This window comes from Bombus bifarius, unplaced genomic scaffold (assembly GCF_011952205.1).
Source record: "Bombus bifarius isolate JDL3187 unplaced genomic scaffold, Bbif_JDL3187 scf7180000009125, whole genome shotgun sequence".
Taxonomy (NCBI): Eukaryota; Metazoa; Arthropoda; class Insecta; order Hymenoptera; family Apidae; genus Bombus; species Bombus bifarius.
The window spans coordinates 4,057,653-4,076,319 of record NW_022884914.1 but is presented as its reverse complement, the minus strand read 5'-3'; the positions used below and the strand labels follow the sequence as shown (position 1 = coordinate 4,076,319).

Below are 18,667 nucleotides of genomic sequence, written 5' to 3'. Positions count from 1 at the left end.
CACCACTTTTAATTATCTATGTATAATGCTAATGGATATTTTGTTCATCAATTGGTTGATTTAAATATTGAATCTGTAAATACGAAGATTATACGTTGCTAAATATATGTATGCAAAAATTATTGAATAATAAATATTAAATATTTAATCCGAAATATATCTTTCAAATTACGTATTTAATATTACAAAATTAACATTAAATACGGAGTTTGTATGATAGGGGGGTTATTCAAAATGATTTTACGTATAATTGTTCTACTAATGAAGAACCACACAAGACAAACTTGATTGTTACTCGTTACAATACAGCTTCAGAACCAACAACGTTGCAGAATTGTTCTTCTCAAAAATTGTTCTCTCAGTCGTCTCAACTCGAAACTCAATTTCTTCGACTCACCATTATCCGACATCAGAAAATAACAAAACAAGTATGCAGTACAGTCTGTCTATATAATGTAACAATTACCCAATTTCTTTTCTCTTCAACTAACTTTTCAATCATTCGAATTTTCTAAAATAAGGATACATACTCGAATATGTTACTTTATTTACGTTTATTGACGATGCATTTACGTCAATTTCAAATTCTTAAATTTCCAAACATTCAAATATTCAATTATCCAAATATTCAAATCGTCATTTCGTATTGTTAGTACGCAACTTTTACACATCCATTCCATTTCTTGGACTTCGACGGGTCCAACACTATGCTATTCTACTTAATTACTATATTGTTATACTGATCCCCTCTAACTTACTTATGGAAATTACTTAGTTCCTAATTTACTCAGACCGACATTTTATGATATTTTCCACTTATAAAGGGTAAAGGTTATGATTATTCCACTTATAAAGGGTAAACCAGTCGATTCTTCGCACAATAGGAGAACTGACCAAAGACCCGGAAGGAAAACTGTTCCATCAATGGGGCTGTAGCATAAATTATGAAACTAACAGGAAATCTGGAGATGCATTACGAGCGATATCCTATTGCCTGGGCATGGATAATCCCGCGCCCTCGACATTTATTGCCCCTCGAAAAGCCAGCGCAGGTAATCTCCACAGCTTCGGCTGGCACGCGAGCCGACCGGCACACGAGCGCCCATAACCATTAACAAATCTTGTAACCTAGCACGAAATAAAGTGCTCTCGTGAATCGGCCGTTTGATTCCAATAGCTACGGGGGCTGCTTTTATGGAAGCAAGGAGAGATAGATGAAGGGGAAACACCGAGCCAAAGAACGAAGAGGAGACGATAGAAAATCGTACAAGAAAGGACGGTGGTTGTGTGCATGTTCGTATGTGTATGCGTCCGCGCAAGCTCGTGCCGCAAGGGTATTGTAGTTGTAGGTCTCCTCTCGCGACTCTCTCCGATGCTCGAATGGTGCTCACACCACCACCCGAAGGGGAGAGAACTCTTCTGTGCTCGAACTCGGGTATTATGATCGTCGAACGTAATACGATCCGACCAAACTTCGGATAAACATACACGCCCCTGGTACAAACGGCCTGACCTGAGACCTGCCGCGCGAATCAATTTTAACGGACTGAAACTGAAGGGAATTTACCAGATTGATGCGTGGTTCTAGGTTTCGGGGTGGTGGAAAAACTGTTGTTTGCTTGTAGAAAAAGCTACAATTTTGGGGGCGGGGTTTTTATAAGATTTATTTTAGCTAGGTTGAGTATGGCAAGTTGATTTTTTAGTCCTGCGGTTTTTCTTTTTGATAGTTTGTATAAAATCATAAGAGGGTAGTATATGTCATATTAAGTATTTTTAATCACTGAAAAAGGTGGAAGTAGTGTAAGGATAACATGAATATTTAAGAAAACCTAATCGAGGAAAGAAATGTAAGTTATCGATAATACAAAAATTGAACATTAAATATACATGTAGATTGTAATTGAAAGTATGCTTGCGCATTTTCGTCGACATTTGTAAACAGAAAATACATAGCAATTAAACTTCAATTAAATACACGATCGTATTTTAAATTAAAAAAATATCAAGCAAGATATGGAATCAGAACTAAAAATCGCGTCAAAAATCAATACAATGGAAAACGATTCGCGCCCTGAAGAACGCACGAATTAATCTGACCAACGTCGTGCACCGATTTGTAGCAAACAGAGGAGAGGAGCACGCACACAGACAGAACGCGAAACGAACGTTCACAAAGGAGAGACAAATTGGCGGTGTAGGCGCTCCGGTTATTAAAGCCAACGCCTGACCCAGCCTGACCCGAAGCAATACACCCCGATTGTGCCGAGTGTTGTAGTCGGATAGGAGGGGAAAGTCGGCTAGCACCGAATCGGCAGAAGCTTTTTAGGTAAAAGGCGCCACCCTTCGAGCGTCGAGTTCTCCGTTGAAGGGGCTGTTGGCCCGACAGAAGCCAAGGAAAGGCGTGTCGGGTTACCGGCTAACCCCGGGGGTAACCGCGAGCCCCACCTAAGCCCATAAGCGTACACGTATTTGCGCACCCCTTCGTATAACTCATTGCGAAGGTCACAAATTTCGCCCCGAAGGCTGCGGTGCGATCCGAACCACCTATGTGATCCTACGGGCCCACCCAGAAACATCGGCCAACCGTTAGCGGAAAGGTAACAAGATGTAAATTGAGACGCGTTTAGAAAGGATACACTGTTAATTAGGGTACTCCATGTTGCATTAAAGTAAAATAATATATGGTAAAGCTTTGCGGTTGCAGGAATGCTTGAGGATCGAGGATTTCTTAACACTAAAAACTACCACATAAGTCAAATTGATTGGTTTTACAATTTTATTTTAAAATTCCTACTTCGTGTTATATCTTTTCTTCCACAATGATGTAATGACTTTCGCAACGATAACTGAAAGAGTAATAAAATGAATTTTATTTTGTTTTTTATGTATTCAAACTTAAAATAATTTTGTATCAAGGCTACTTATACCAATACCAGTCAAAATGACTGGTACCTGTCAAAGTGTAAAAGGGTCCTGCTTTTTGTTTATCGAACCCCAATTAACCAGTTTCCTCGTTTTGTACAACTTCCCACATGTTTTTTAAATTTTTACCGCGTATCATTCAATATGATGATATCAGATATCAGGAAAATTCCGGATCGATCGCTAGATCGCTAGATGCTAACACTAGGAATACCATACCAGTCAAAACAACTGGTTCTACAATTTTATAAATGTGTTAATGATGGATTAATAATACCAAAAATGTACGACATAACATGGAATTCCTTCTGTAAAAAAGGAACAGGTCTATAAATATAAAAATATTCTACTATTACGTATTTTTTAAAGACCAGTCATTTTCACTGGTTTTGGTAGAATAACTTCGTGTTTACTAACGATAGTTTTAGTGTTAAGTATTCAGAATTAGCGACAGTTTAGAATATTTATTGTAGCGAGTACGGTTGGAGTTGTACAAAGAAATTAGTTGGAATAAACAATACATTTTTGATAAGTTACGATTGGACTAACATCAGAATTACTGGCACCTAATGAATATTAAATTAACTTCATTGACAATATTGATTTTTTCTTATGACATATTTTTACACAACCGGGTATCCCATTTTCAATTGCATAACAATTTGCAACATAACTCAAATACACAAACATCCATCTAATTATACAGACTCAACTATTCCATAAGTTAATTGAAATATTAAATCGTATGCATTTTATCATCAAGAGTCTTGTTCATAGCAAGAATTCAGAAATCTGGTATAAAAATAAGGGGACCTATCTAGGTGGTCAAGTAGATCGAAACATCCAGAGAAGAGCTCGTGTTCGTCGGCATTTTGTATCAGAGCGAGGCTCAGAACTGATTCAAGGAACCGGGCCCTCGCGTCCCGGTTGGAGACAACTCGAAATCCATCCCGAAGATACGACCATCGTTCAACCCGACTGTGTATCGATAAAAAAGAAGAAAAGGAAATAAAATATCCCCGTGTCTCGGGTTTCACGGTACACGGTACAAAGTTGACGCTAACGATCGCTGACAATACGAAAGGCGACCGACGCTCGACCGCATTGTAACGGCCTTCTATTAGCACAGTCAACGAGATACAAGAGCCGGATCGTCCAGATACCGCATCTGAATGACAGATAATCGGCCACCTTTCAGTTTTCTGAGTCTCGTGATTTCCACTCTTTTTCTTATTCCTGCACGAAGAAGAACTTGTCTTCTTAACAGGTTTGAGAGACGTTCGTTACCCTTTTTTCTATGGAATTTTATTGTTGTTACTAAATAATATGTCAATAAAACGTCATGTTGGTAAAGAAGAAAATAATAATGTGGTAAAAATAAAAAATTGCTTTGAAATACGTGAAAGCTTGATTAACATAGCTTGTAAGGAAAACCAAATAAAGAGAAGAAAAAGCTAAACTCTCAATTCATCGAAGCACAGATTACAATCGAACACTTTGGCGCCGGGATGTTGCGCAACGGTAATTCTATCTGTGGTGAATGAGTTTTGTAATATTTATAAATAGACGTGTATAAAATGACAATAGTGCATTTGTAAAACTTTCGTAATTAAAATTTGTTTTGGAACGGTTACGCATTAAAAATTGTTATACCACAGTAAAAGCAATATGTATGCTTTACGATTGACCTTAACTACTTGTCTTATAACATCGACCAGCCCACGCGATAGGAATTATATTTTAAATGTCAAAAACAGTTGTATTGAGTTTTAATTTTAATTTAATAAATTACGCGCTTTCAAATGACTGACTCTAGACTCTAATTAATATAATAACCAAAAATCTTGCAAGACAAAGAATTAACAGTCCATCGCTGACGCTTAATTCACCGCTCACACGCAAAATGACAAAACGAAAAACACAGCATCCAAAGCTAACTCAACTTATAAACCATAAAATTCAATAATCAATCGACGCTAGATACATAATAGATCGATCTCCTTAATTTTGCCCATACTTCAAAAAAATATAATCGGCAAATCAATAATCATATATAATATTATACAATGTGTAGTATACATACACATATAATAACAATTGATCATATTACATATCAATACAATAAATGAATACCAGGTTTACATTTCCCTAATTCTGCCCACAATACAAAGGAACACAACCCCGCATAAAAAAAGATGATAAAAAATATCAGGCAAAAAAAAGTTAACAAAAGCCCGAGAACTTTCGGGTCGTGGTGTTTTTAGCCGCGTAAATAAACAAGCTCGTTTGACCAACCTTTGTGTGGCATCTTCCAGAAGGGCGGTTCGGGGGTGGGCGAGCAAGGGTTAGCCACCCCCGCGCCCAACAGGGTTCTTGCCGCGTGCAGCGCCGCCGCCGCCGCTTCCCTGCTCCGCGCTGCCGTAGCACTTGGCGGGTAATCCGAAGCGCTGTCACTTCCGGCGATGCCGCCACCGCCACCGCCGCCTCCGCAAGGACGAAGGTGCAGGTTCAGCCGACCGCCGCCGACCGTTCCACCGCCTCCACCGCCTCCTCCGCCGCCGCCTCCGCCACCGCCGCCACCTCCGGCCACGCTAACACAGTGCTGAAAGGGAGAAATCAACGATTTCTTACGTCTACCATTGATTAATTGGTCGCGGATAAACGTTTGAGAATCGTTGACAGTAATATTTGAAAGAAGAGACATTTACATCGTGATTAAGAAGTTTTGTATAAGAGTTATTTAAGCCTTTAGAGTTTCTGAGGCAGATACTCTACACAGCAATAGGTCATGCGACACTTTGGATGAGATTTATATATCGTGTGTGTGTGTGTGTGTGTTTTCCTTAAGGCGCTAGATTTTCACAGATTTTGTTACATTTTTGTTTAATATTTGAAAATGTGATTGAGAATTTGTATGTAAAATTTATTCAAGAATCTCTTGTATCTTTGGATAAGATATCGTGCGATGCAATATCGTTCATGCAACGCTTTAGATAAAATACGCATAACGAAACGTATAAATAAAAGTATGAATGAGTTTTATCGTAGCAGTTGTGCGTTGAGTGGTTACAATACATTATTTTACAAAAATGTCCTGCACTTCTAGTTCTATTTATGAAATTCATATTACATACTATCTAACTGGAGGGTCATTTACGATTATGTTACCAAAATGTAGACAATTACGTACGCGAAAGACGCACGAAAGTCATTTAAAGAATAATATTTCAAATTTTGGCAAAGAGAACAGGAAAATCGGATATATATGCAAACCACGCTGAATGAAAAACAGATTAACTTCGATCGACGATAACGTAGTATCAGAAGCAAGACTATTATCGAATATTAGTTTATTCGATAGTACAAATCAATAACACAAAAAATTGTTGAATACGGTTATCTGACATTGAAATTTACAACGTGATCGAGAAAAAGCATTCGAAAATAAAATTCGACACTATTGTGTCAGCGGTATAGCTAACACTATACCATATTTTATCTACTTTACTTTCATAAACTTCCATCGAATACTGAAAGCATTTTTACTCTATGTATATTTACGCGTTGTTAATGAGAATTTGTAATAAAGAGGCACTCTATGCAGGAACTACTAAAAATGGCAAAAATTACGTGGAAAATAAGAAAAATAGCGATCGCGCCGCGATCTTATAACATCAACGACAACAGGAAGTCACAAGGACATAGAAGGCTAATGCATAAGATTTACAAGCGAGAGCTTGCACGCCGGCGTTTCACAGAAACAACCTGGTGTTTATTCATACTAAACGAAGCACATGCTTCCGCCTTCGAGATTCTACTCCAACGTGAGCACGCTGCTTTTCATACATGTTTCTTGTTTCACTTTTTGTTCTAAATAAAGCAAACCAACTTCGTTATAGCGTACAATGTTTTTTGCCATTCATATATATAAGTATATAGTTAAAAAATATGTATATATTCAAATTTGAAATACTACAAAATTAACTCCTTATCATACAAAGTTCACGGGGAAAAGCATTATAAGTATATTTTTGTCCATTTTCTAATTTTAATGATACTTTGTGATCAAAGGATTGTAATATGCTATATAATTATATACTTTATAATATACTATAATTTTAGTATAGATTAATTTTTTAAAAGTAAATAAAAGCTAATAAGTTGAAGTCGTGTTAAGTTGAAGTTCAAACATCCAATAAATAGAGAATCTTGACAACATGGGATTGATTGACAACGTATGTATAGAATTTTAAAATTCTTTCCCTAAAAAACAGGAAATGTATATTTCTCCTTGTAGCTGTTACATTTATGATTAACTTCTTTTCTAACAAATTTGTCGAATGAAATTTTGCTGATTTCAACAAGAAAACATTTCTTCTTCAAAACTCGCCATAAAATTAACTCGATACAGAATAGTTCTTTTCAAATCTCGAGTAATATCCCGCTTCATGACTTCTCCTATATTTTCAATAGGGAAAAAGCAAACGCTGCGAACCGTGTTTCGCTTAAATTTCGCTTTCACGGAGGCTCACACCGTGGCAGCACGAGTCGACGAATGTCTCGCGTTTCCTACTGACGACTTTCGTTAAAGCTTAATTTCGACTCGAAGCTGACGGTTAAGCGGACCGTTGGAAACACAAGAATTACGTGTCAAGTGGCCCCCGATGGATTAAACGCGGATGGAGAACGTTAACGTTTGAACAGACTTCTTTTTCTTCTCTTTTACGCCAGTAAAAGCCTGATTTTAAACGAGCATTCGCAATTTACCGTCGCCGAGTGCAGAAACAGGCAAAGAAGCGTATTTCCTCGGACCGTTCACACTCTTACACTTTAAATAGTCCGATCCGTTGAGATGCTTAGTTTGAATGTGAACACGGACGCGCGAACTCGTGTCGACATCCAGTGAAAAGCTGAAATAATTTCTTAACCTCGCGATGTTTCTCCAACAATGGCGTTGTTAGCCAAGCGGACGAACGTGAAATGTTGGTTATTACAAAACGCCGGTGGAATTTCTGACACTTCTGTCGACGAGACTTTCCGTTGGCATAAATTAATTAAAACCAGGATGTTGCGTACTGATTAAGTAGAAGATGATTGCTGTGTATTGTGCGATTTCAAGGCCTCGGAAGGGTGAGAGTACCGTGTTTGACAATTGTGTCAACGATCATTAAGAAAGGAAAGATACCTTAACAGAAGGAAGTTAATGAACTAGAGATATTGACAATCAGGAGAAATATACGTTTACTTTTATGTACCTTCATTCGTACATTCATTGTTGTATAGAGTGTATCTAACGTAAGAGGTTGTAATAATGACGATACTATTGTATTGTATACTAATGAATTGTAGAATTTTCATTTCTGACCTGAAGATCTAATACAAAAAAAAATTGCCGCAGGTATTTCGTGAACTCGTATATTATTAAATTCGTTCGTTAAGGATTGATAATAATTGGCTATCAATAAACAAATTACTCGAAGCATTCCTGTTGAAGAAAGATGAATGAAATATGCGAAAATAATTTTAACAAATTTGCATTTCTTTTAATCTCACAAATTTGTTAACCTAAGCCAAAATCGACATAAACACCACCTACCCTTCCTCCAGTAAATCGTATCAGATTTATAAACTAAAAAATCCACAGTATTCAGGAAACGCAACAAAAATGTCTGGTCGTAAATCTGTCGGATTGATAATCGCGATACATTAAAAGCACACGTGTGAAACATTCGAAGAGAAAAAAAGTCAAATTTCGCCGGGCGACGGGCCGGGGTTTCGCGTAAAGGCAGATCAATGTTTCCGCATGAAACACATCGAGCCGACTATCAAAAATAACCGGCCGATATTGTTGCGAGCGATTTCATAAGCCAACGGTAAATCACGAGAACTCGATTTGATCTCTGTACTTCTGCACGCTCTTTCACGTGCCCTTCCACGCATACAAAACAGCGGCCGCTTCAAAGAACATAATTCAGGGGATTATCGCACGCGCGCGAAACGGGACAAATATTGGCACCGTCAAAACTGGTTCGCCGAAAGCAAATTTCAAAGTGTACCAGAAAATAAATAACGCTGTGGTGAATAATAAACATCGCGGTGTCGACGGTAAATTTTTCCATTTTTCCAAGCTTGATTACGCCGCGCATAAATTTATCGTTCGTCGCTCTCTACCGTTGTTTCGAAATTGCGATCGAAAAGCGGATCAAAAACACACGCGACGCGTTGTATTTTGCGTACGAAAAAAATTTTACTCGTTACAATGTCAGTTGCTATGTGAACATTATTTCTGATTGTTAGATTCTAATTGTTTATTTGAGATTCTCATTCCCATCATCATCGTGTTTATGTATGTGTTTGTAAGAGACACTCGCTGCGATATGAGAAAACATCAAATGTCGTTACTAGATGTCACTACATTCTACAAACCATTTTTGCTTTACATAACTGCTGTTTTATCATATGAAGAATCTAGATTAGAATGATCACTTTGATTAAGAAAATCATGCATATCTTATAACACTTATATTACTTTTATTCATTTAGAATGTTCTACTAAACTAATAGCAACAAATAATCGCCTAAATTAATGTACATATATAATGATATAACACATCCTATACGAACTACACAAAAAAATCAAAAGACTAAAAGAAACAGATACCTTTTTCTGTGGATAAAAAAGAAATTCTTTGTCAAGATAAACTAGCATCCTCTGATCATATACATAGCTATTAAAGCAGCCCTAGTAGAAAACTAAGTATATCGCGAAACCAGATCTGCAGAATTACATTCTAGCCCATTTACAACGCTAACAAAACGTCGCATGATGCACAGTTCAAACGTGATCAGCGTGTGTTGACGCACGAAATCGTTTGTTCCGCTGAAAGCAAGAAGAGCTTTTACTATCGACCGTGTAATTTAACTCTTGCACAGCCGAGATGGTTGCGGTCAGCACAGTGTTTACATCGTCGGTAATATGCTCTTTGGCGATCGGGACAGCTCGTCCGAAGGCGAGTTTACAACGTGCGACGCGGACGCACACCTACGCGTATTCCACCGTCGCTTTCGTTCATCACGGTTAATCACGTCGCGGTTACGATAAGTGTTAATTATGGTTTTCGGTCCGCTTCGTAGATCATTAGCTCCTTTCATCTGCATCGCGGGAACGTCACGACGAAGGGGGTCACTGGACGGTTATAGACGACGATCCGGCTCGATCAAAATGTGCAAGCTGTACACCGACATCGACTGATTATAGGTTACAACGCATTGTATCGCGCTAAACACCACATTTACTTCAAATACCCAGCGCGACTATCAGATTATGAAACGTAATACGGTACTATTTATCGCGTTCATTGCTCCTGCTATTGAAACTTTGTTCAGCAGAAACCACCAATCCAAAATCCACGAATTAAGAGTAATATATCGTTGACTCTCCTCTATTCCTGTATTATCTCATGATTTTAAATCGCAGATAATTGAAATTAAATATATTAATAACGAATTCGTTAATATATGTTCAGTTAAAAAAAAAAAAAAAAGGAAGAAATTAATCGACACAGAGATACATACCTACATAAATGTATTATTCGGTGAGCCAGAATGCACCCGGTATAGTGTGTTAAGTATAAGCGTGTTTAAATTCTCACAGAAATTAAATCTGCACAAAATTTATTAATTATGTACTCGGTTTCTTGGGTCTCCTACGTCGCGTGTTTAGAAGAGTCTGCGACACATTAAATTACTTCGTTTCGTTAGCCAGTCAGTCTGAGACACTTTACGCGAAAAATTACCACGGGGTAAGGTTTCGTCGCTTTCTCGCAACGGGACGAAAAAACAAGTTTCAAAGCGACGGGTCCAACGCGTAACGACATCCTCGACGCTCGATTTACAATTAAATACAGGTGGGCGCACGCTTTTCCTTTCGGCGAAAACGACTTCCGGTGAAAAATATTTCGCGATTTTGTGGCCTCGTTAACGAGAGATCGTTAAATGCAAAGAGAATTTTTGTACATTAACCTAATGCCTGACAATTTTCGGTTCAGGACGCACAGTAAATAAACATGAAATTACGATGCCTCTGTTCGAGGACCGTCGGACGCGGAATGCGAAGGAAAGCGAGAAAACGAGCCGCAACTACTCTCGTTAGAAGCATACGACCCACGGCTAACTTCGTGCGGTACTGAACATCACATCTCTCCGACAGGTTGCATCTCGTTAGGCGGAATGAACGATAACTTCGAGACGATGCACTGATGGCACGCAAAACAACACTTCCCACGCGCATAATAGACCGTGCTAAAGACCTTCAACGCATTGCAAATTATAAGAAGATAAAAACTAAACTGTCATTATACGCGTGCTGATTTCTCATGGTGATTTTCACGATATGTATTAGGCAAATTATAAAATCCAATATATTGTATACTTTCTTTTCTTTTCTGTTACTAATTTTCAATGCCGCTTCAGCGCAAATGTGGTTATTAGTGAAGATGATGATGATCAAAAATATTATAGGAATTTTGTTGTAGAACATCGTGAGTTTCAGAAAGAAACTAAAAATTTGTTTTCTCTCAATACGATTTTCATTTACGGCTTCCCCAATCTGAAAACTAAACTTTGTATATCCTGTATATCCTAATATAACTTTGTATATATGTTGATGAGTCATATTTAAAAATTAGATTGCGGTTAGGTTCCTTTGATTTTTTCTACACGCTAAGCCGTTAGTAGCCACAATTTGTAAAGAGAAGAAAGGTGCATAGAATTAGTAAATGATTTGGATCGGTAAATTTCCTGCGACAGGCCGGTTGTCTCTTCAGCCTGGAGCGGTTCAAGTACAACAAAGGGCTTTACGTGAAATCTCAGAGGTAGACGAAAGCGTTTCTTTGTCGAGCACTCGAAAGCAACGAGGGGACATCTGTTATTTTCCGAGATTGTATCACTTTCAATGAGCGCGCGCGATGTTTCTTTTTTCCCCACCTCTGCAGCTCGCTCGCAGACGAGTCGGCGTTCGTGTAAAAATAATAAAGGCGGACAGGTGTTCGCCGTGTCTGCGCGCCATCGTGGCCCGCGATCCCTAATTCCGTCGACGATGGCATAAATTATTCATAAAGGGAAAATTTGTTTTATTCGTTCGAAATATACTAGCACGTTCGCGCACGCGGTTCCGAAATTTTGAAAGTATAATGAGATGAAAATATCAACGGCGGAAGCTCAATCAACGCGAAACGGCGCCGTACGGAAATTCCAACCTGCCATCGTCGTTCCGTCGTTCTACAATTGATTTAACAGCGTGTTGTTCTTCGAAAGATATCTCTCGCGAAACGAAGGAAGATCCATTTTCAAGATATGAAACGGTCGTTTGCTATTCGTAATACGACGAAGGTTTATTCTTTGATAATTACTAGACTTCATTTTGATACTTGATATAGTCGGCAAATTCTTCAATTTATCTTATCTAAATCACTTTATCAATAACAATCAGAGTAGATGTGCTTTACTTATTTGACATGTAACATCGTTTCAAATTCATCTATACATTTATTACGTACAGACTTCTACCACATAATCTAGAATTCATTATAATTAGAAAGTATCATATTTAATCTTTAATTCTTTGCTACTTCAGACATTTAACCAAGCTTCTTATCAATGTTGTAACATAAAAAAAAATTGTAGTTTTTCAACAACGACTTTGGTGAAGAACTTTATAGTGTCCCGCCTCGTTTATCTTAATTTCAACGAATCACAGCGGATAACCTTAATTTCCTCGATTTCACGTGAAAAAGGTAATTTGGATGCTCGGCAAATTTTCGCCGGCAAATAACAAAGCGTAGCGGCTGCATTATTTAATCCCTCGAACGGTATAAACCCGATGCAATTCACTTTCAATTGACAGCGTTTTTTCCGCGATCACAATAAGCTACAGGAGTGTTAACAGCGCTATTGTGGCTCGCGCAATTTGTGGCTAAGCGTTATGCCGTCGGCATTTCAAGTTATTACGTCTATTCTGGTTTATTACAGTTTCTCATGGGCGAATCTACGCGAAAAAATTTAGTCCACTGACGATTCGGAACGAGCAATCAGTTTCATTGGCTCAAGGCGTAAAATAAGGTATAGTATCACTTGCGGCTATAGCAGTTGCAAAGCACTTTACTTGAAGGATTTACTGCTCACGGAAATGCACTTCGTTTTACAAACTCGGATCGACTGTTTGGTATTTTCGTAAATTATTAGCTTACGTTTCATCTATGTTTTTTTGTAGAAAATATATCGCAGGATATAGTGAATAATTAGCGAGCTTGTAATTGACGGTAAATTGATAAGAAAAAGTTGCACAACGTTAACGAATGACTTCTGTATATAAAAATATTTGGCTCTGTTGCTTTTAGAAACGCATAAAATATAAAACAACTTTTATAGTGATGATCGCAAGATTGTATTAATGTAAATGGTTTAACGAAAAGCTTTGTTATAAAGAAATTTATCATAAAGATAATATGAGAGGAAATCAGTGCTACTTGAATTTAATAAAAATATGAAAAAATGTGGTAGAAAAGTAAAAGCACTTTGTATTTTTTAGATATACAATATTATTAACGCTATTTTCCTTCCTTGCAACTGAAATACTTTCACAATCAACTATTTGACAACCTAGTAACGAATCCGTCGGCAATCACCGATACAAAACTTTAAAGATGTAATTTTGCGAAATAAATAACGTTTTATAACTTTTCACTATAAAATAGCAAAAGAATGCCATATCATTCAATTTCTATGTGATAATGTTTACAGAAGAGGAAATTCTTACAAGATATCATTGACCGCCGGATCCTGATAACCGACAAGTTTCATACCATACGTGAATTTTTAAATTTCGCGCCTATTTCCAGTTAAATTGAAGAAGACGCAAAAGCAGTTGTAAATGTAACTTGCTTTAGGATCAGCCGTTATAAGTGCTTGATAATTAACGCCAGGCAAACCTACTTTTACATTCTTAAATATTAGGAAATACATGAAATTTACATAAAAGAGATAGGAAATCATACCACGGCTTAATTATGCATATGCATATGCACTGTAACTTCGCGCGTTCTAACCTGTGTCTTCCAATAACGTATAATCATCTCTATGAAAATTTACATTCACGACTGACACATCGAAATTTATCGAACGATTAAAACTAATAAACGTACCGTGTCGAGAATGGCCGTGGTCAGGCCGGATCCAGTCACCAGCTAAAAGCACAATCCGCAGCTACGTGTCTCCGCGGGATGTTCACAACACTTTTTGAACGCAGCTCGACCAGCGGAACTATTCGAGCGGCTCGATTCGCCACGACTTCGAAAACAGACGAATCTCGCTGTACGTATCGTAGATCTTCTTGGAAACGGTCTCACTGATCACTGAGAATTGCACAGTTTAAAACGGAAGTGGCGCGAAATGCTCGTAACGGAATTCACCACTGCAGCTTAGCTGCGAATCGATCTAAAACGAAGATTGCCTCCTGTGTTGCAAATCGGCACAGGGAAAATCGACAACCACGGAACGACAACGACGACGACAATGACGATGAACGATTCGTCGTTCACAGAAACACGAACGAGACCCGTGGTCTGCGATCGGAGACGAGGTTCGACGGAACGTGATAGAATGACCGCGTCGCGAGAACAACGTTGCTCTCTACCATCGGCAACGACTATTTCGGTATTTTCGGGCGGGCGAGTCTCGTATACTGTGTTTATCGGTCGTTATCGCGGCAAGCTGACCAAGGAAAACTAGAAGAGGACAATTGAACGTGAGCGTCGGTGAAGAGGAAAGAAACACGTGCAACTCGAAAACAGGGGTGCAGTGACGCGTCACTGCTGCGGTGCGCGGCGCCCGATTGACCATCAGAGTCTGCCTTCCTTCATGCGAAGATCCCTGCCGCACGATTTCGGCACCCCCACCCCTCACGCTCAACACACTCCCAACCGTACGATCTCCCTCTCTATCGGGCTGTCTTCTCTTTCCTTCTTCGTTTCTCTTTCTAACAGCAGGCTCAGCTAGCCCGACGAGGTTCCTGCGCTGCCGGGCAAAGTCGCCGAAGCCGAGGTGGCTGCGAGACCGACCAGCGTCCCGTTTCGCCTGAGCGTGTCTATGGGTGGAGCTAGCGACACGCTGGCGTGGTCGTGTCTCGTTTTCTCGTACATCCGACATTCCCCGTTTGCACCGATGCCGTTACAGTGGGGGAAATCGAACAAGCAACATCGTGCGACGTCGCAACGTTCTCGAGCCTTCACCAGCCAGTATTCGTGCCACACAGCCGCTTTCAACGACGAGGATGTTGGAAATGGGCGGCGCTTCGTGGAGGTGGCGCCCTTTGTCGTTGGACCGCGCCACAGGACGCCATTGTCTGTTTGGCGGCGCAGCACCGCGCGGCGTGCGCGACGCACGTCGACGCCCGGCGTCGCGACGCCACTCTTGCACGCAACGCCGTCGCGGCCGTCGTCATCCTCCTGCCTCTTTTCTCTCTGCCTTCAGCTAGCCGCCCGAATTTCTGCGCCGAGAGGTAAGTCGACGATCCGTACGTATGCGCGTGTGTTTGTGCGTCGTTTACATGTTAGTCCTATACAGGTATGTGTGCATATGTGTGAGTTGTGTGCGCGCACGGACGTGAGGATGCGTGAACGAGATTCTCGTATGAACGTGTGTCGCAATTTGCTACTTTATTGCTCCTTTTCCTCCACCCTTCTTTTTTTTCTCGTGTCTCTTTCCTGCCATACATTTTCCTGTCTGTATAACCGTCTTGTACTGTTTACCCCGTCTTCCAACATAGACAAACATTATTCTTTATGTACACCGCTTTTCACAAATATTCGTTACACATTGTTTCTTTTATACATTGCACGAGCACATGTGGACTAGAGTTTTTTAACGTAAAGACAACGCGAGGAAGTTTCTTAAACTGGAACTGGTGTCATTCGGAAGTATGCGAGACTGAACAATGTCAGTCTTCGACTGCCACCTATGCACACATGCTTGTACTCGCAAGTTTCCTACCTTCCTCTAATTTCCTACTTCGTGGAATACTGCGTTACAGTTAACCTATTGTACCATCAATATGTGTATTTTACGCATACGTATACCAAAGATTCGTCCATCAAAGAGAAACATTTTAATTTCCTACGTACGTACATTGCACTGCTTTCTTTTATCTCAAACAGTTTCTCTGTATGACAATAATTATTCTGTACTACTGATATTTTGTATAAATCGCCTAACCTATGTAAGTACTTACTGTATCATCCACATTGTATATACTTAATTACATAAGACGTGAACTTCAGATCGTGTCACAAGAAGGCAGCATACACGCGAAATAATTGTTCGGACACGTTCGATCGTATCGCGAAGTCGACATCGTTTTGCCCTAGAACAGGTGACTCCAATTACGGTCCAATTACCTGTGCGTTTAATTCTCGTCCGACGCGACGGTTGAGGCGTTAATTCGAGAGCGTGTACTTCGCAAAAAAAAGGACAAAAGAAAAGAAAAAGAAGCAAGAGAGAGAATCGTTACCAATGACAAGCAACGTGTTAACACCCATACCAAGTATAATGGATCACGACAGAGTGTCGCACATGCATTTCGGATATAAATCTCCAACGATTGTTCCTTCCATTCGGCGACGTACTCGACGCATGAAAAGAAAAAAAGAAAAAACAAACGACTCCTATGGTCGTTAATTATTTTCGAGCGCGAGAGATGCATTCTCGTGCGTGTCCCGATTTTTCCTACCAATCATCGTTTCTCGTTTCGACGTTATTCAATGCCGGATGAATGGCCGATTTAATATTAATTATTGTTTATAATGAACAGCATTTTTTCGTGTCACCTTCTCCATCTTCGTTAGTCTGTTGATCTAATTGAATATTTATAATTGTTTACGTTTCGAGCATGACCATGCTTCTCTCTGCGTTCGTCGGATGATAGATATTAAAGTATTCTAATTATACAGAAAGGACAATATAATGAGATATATTGTATTATGCGTATACTGTTATTTTTATTATCTGATAACCACGGAATAATATTGTAGTAAAATTTAATGACAAAATGAAAATACATATGTACTATGTACATAGGTAACTACTATAGTGGTATGCAAGACTTTGGGTAGACAGATTTTTCACTTTATATTCAAAAAGATATATTTTAAGAAACTTTAATTTATATCATATGTCTATGTAACAATACTTTATTTATCGTACTATTTTCTTATATCCAATACTATTTAAATTATTATTATTGTCGTCCCAATATTAGTTAACATTCTTCCAGACATTGTTCTTGAAATATGTACGTATAAAGTGAGAAATCTATCTAGCCAGAAAATCTTACACACCATTGTATATATCGTTACGAAAATAAAAATTTAGCAAGGAAAGAAAGCGACAATCTTACAGCAGCTTCTAGAACGACACAAGAACAATGTATTCGCAACAAGCCGTTTCCACTTCGTTAGTACGAACCTTTCTTTCACGTGCTAAAGAGCAGCACGATATACGGCCGCGACATCGTCTCATGTTTTTTCCTTAAACAGTCGGAGTTTAGCTAAAAAGCCAGCAACCTGCACTCGGCCGATTTTGCCTACACGTGAGTGGTCATACACCGGCCGAACTTTCCGAGGGAAGAACACCGAAGATACACCGCCAAGGACGGCCGATCTCACTAGCGACGCTACTTAATACGTGTACTCGACCGAGTGTGCAATTAATCACCGATCCGTGGGTAATTGGTGCCGGGGCACGGGAATCGATCAGGCCGGAGCATCGACGTGTGCACGGGCCATTCAACGAAAGTTCCGTCACACTATGTCCTGTCCTCCGAGACATCCGGTTGAAAGTGTTTCGTTCAGAGGCTACTGCGGGAAAAAAGGGACCGAAGAGTTCAAAAAATAGACTAGGATGTGACGTTTATACTCTCTGTTCAATGAGAAATCCAATGTGTTAGAAGAGGCAAATGAGATCACGTGATCAGATTCTAAAGAAAACTAGGATCAATTTTCAATTTTGGTATTTTACTTGAAGTAGATAGTTACCTCTTAGCAACTGAGTTTAAATATTGTAAAGATTATAATTCATTATATAATAATTATGAAACAATTGTTGGAACATCGTGTAATCAGTTATGCTTATCTCTTATCAATTGGACTCGTTGGACAGAATAAGAACCTGGAAAATGTAACAAAATATAAATTAGAATTAAGCTTAGAATTGAAATTAATCTTATATATAAAAAAAATAAATAAATTGTAATTGCAGAACTAAAAAGGGAATAAATAAACTACCTTTGAATTATTCGATACTAATCCTTCGATCACATCCATAGATTATCAACAACAGTTATTAACGATACGTTTCGGGAAACTATTTCGCGACTTCCTTAGCATAGAGAAATATTTTCCCAGAAACTTTCAACAATAAAATTATGCAAGCGGAAAAATCTGCTTGCAAGCAAAATTCTCGTATCATTTCACTGATCAAATCGTATCTGACTCGATTACGTACATAGACAGTCTTCTCAGATGAAAGGAGGAAACAGAGTACGAAAAGAGAGAGGAGAAGAGGAAAAGAGAGGAAGATGGACGATTACCAGATATGTAACTAGATTAAAGTAGAACGGGTAGATGGGTAGCGGATAGATACCTATGTATATAATTATGTCTCGACGCTTGAGTGACACTTCTCATTTATTTCG

General features: G+C 39.0%; 1 protein-coding gene across 4 annotated transcripts in view; it reads right to left on the bottom strand.

Moving 5' to 3' along the window:
* The window catches only part of LOC117213629 (paired box protein Pax-6), a 49,329-nt gene extending 34,500 nt beyond the window's left edge, over positions 1–14,829 (bottom strand). For 2 of the 4 annotated variants that reach the window (XM_033459124.1, XM_033459127.1), the window contains exons 1-2: positions 14,124–14,827; positions 5,218–5,524 (exon numbers count right to left, since the gene is read on the bottom strand). In XM_033459124.1, coding sequence (XP_033315015.1) covers positions 5,218–5,230 — 13 coding nt within the window. In that variant the 5' untranslated portion in view covers positions 5,231–5,524; positions 14,124–14,827. Of the gene's footprint in view, positions 1–5,217; positions 5,525–14,123 lie in introns of all 4 variants that reach the window. The other 2 variants (XM_033459125.1, XM_033459126.1) reach the window with 2 other exon arrangements.
* Between the last annotated feature and the right edge of the window lie 3,838 nt (positions 14,830–18,667).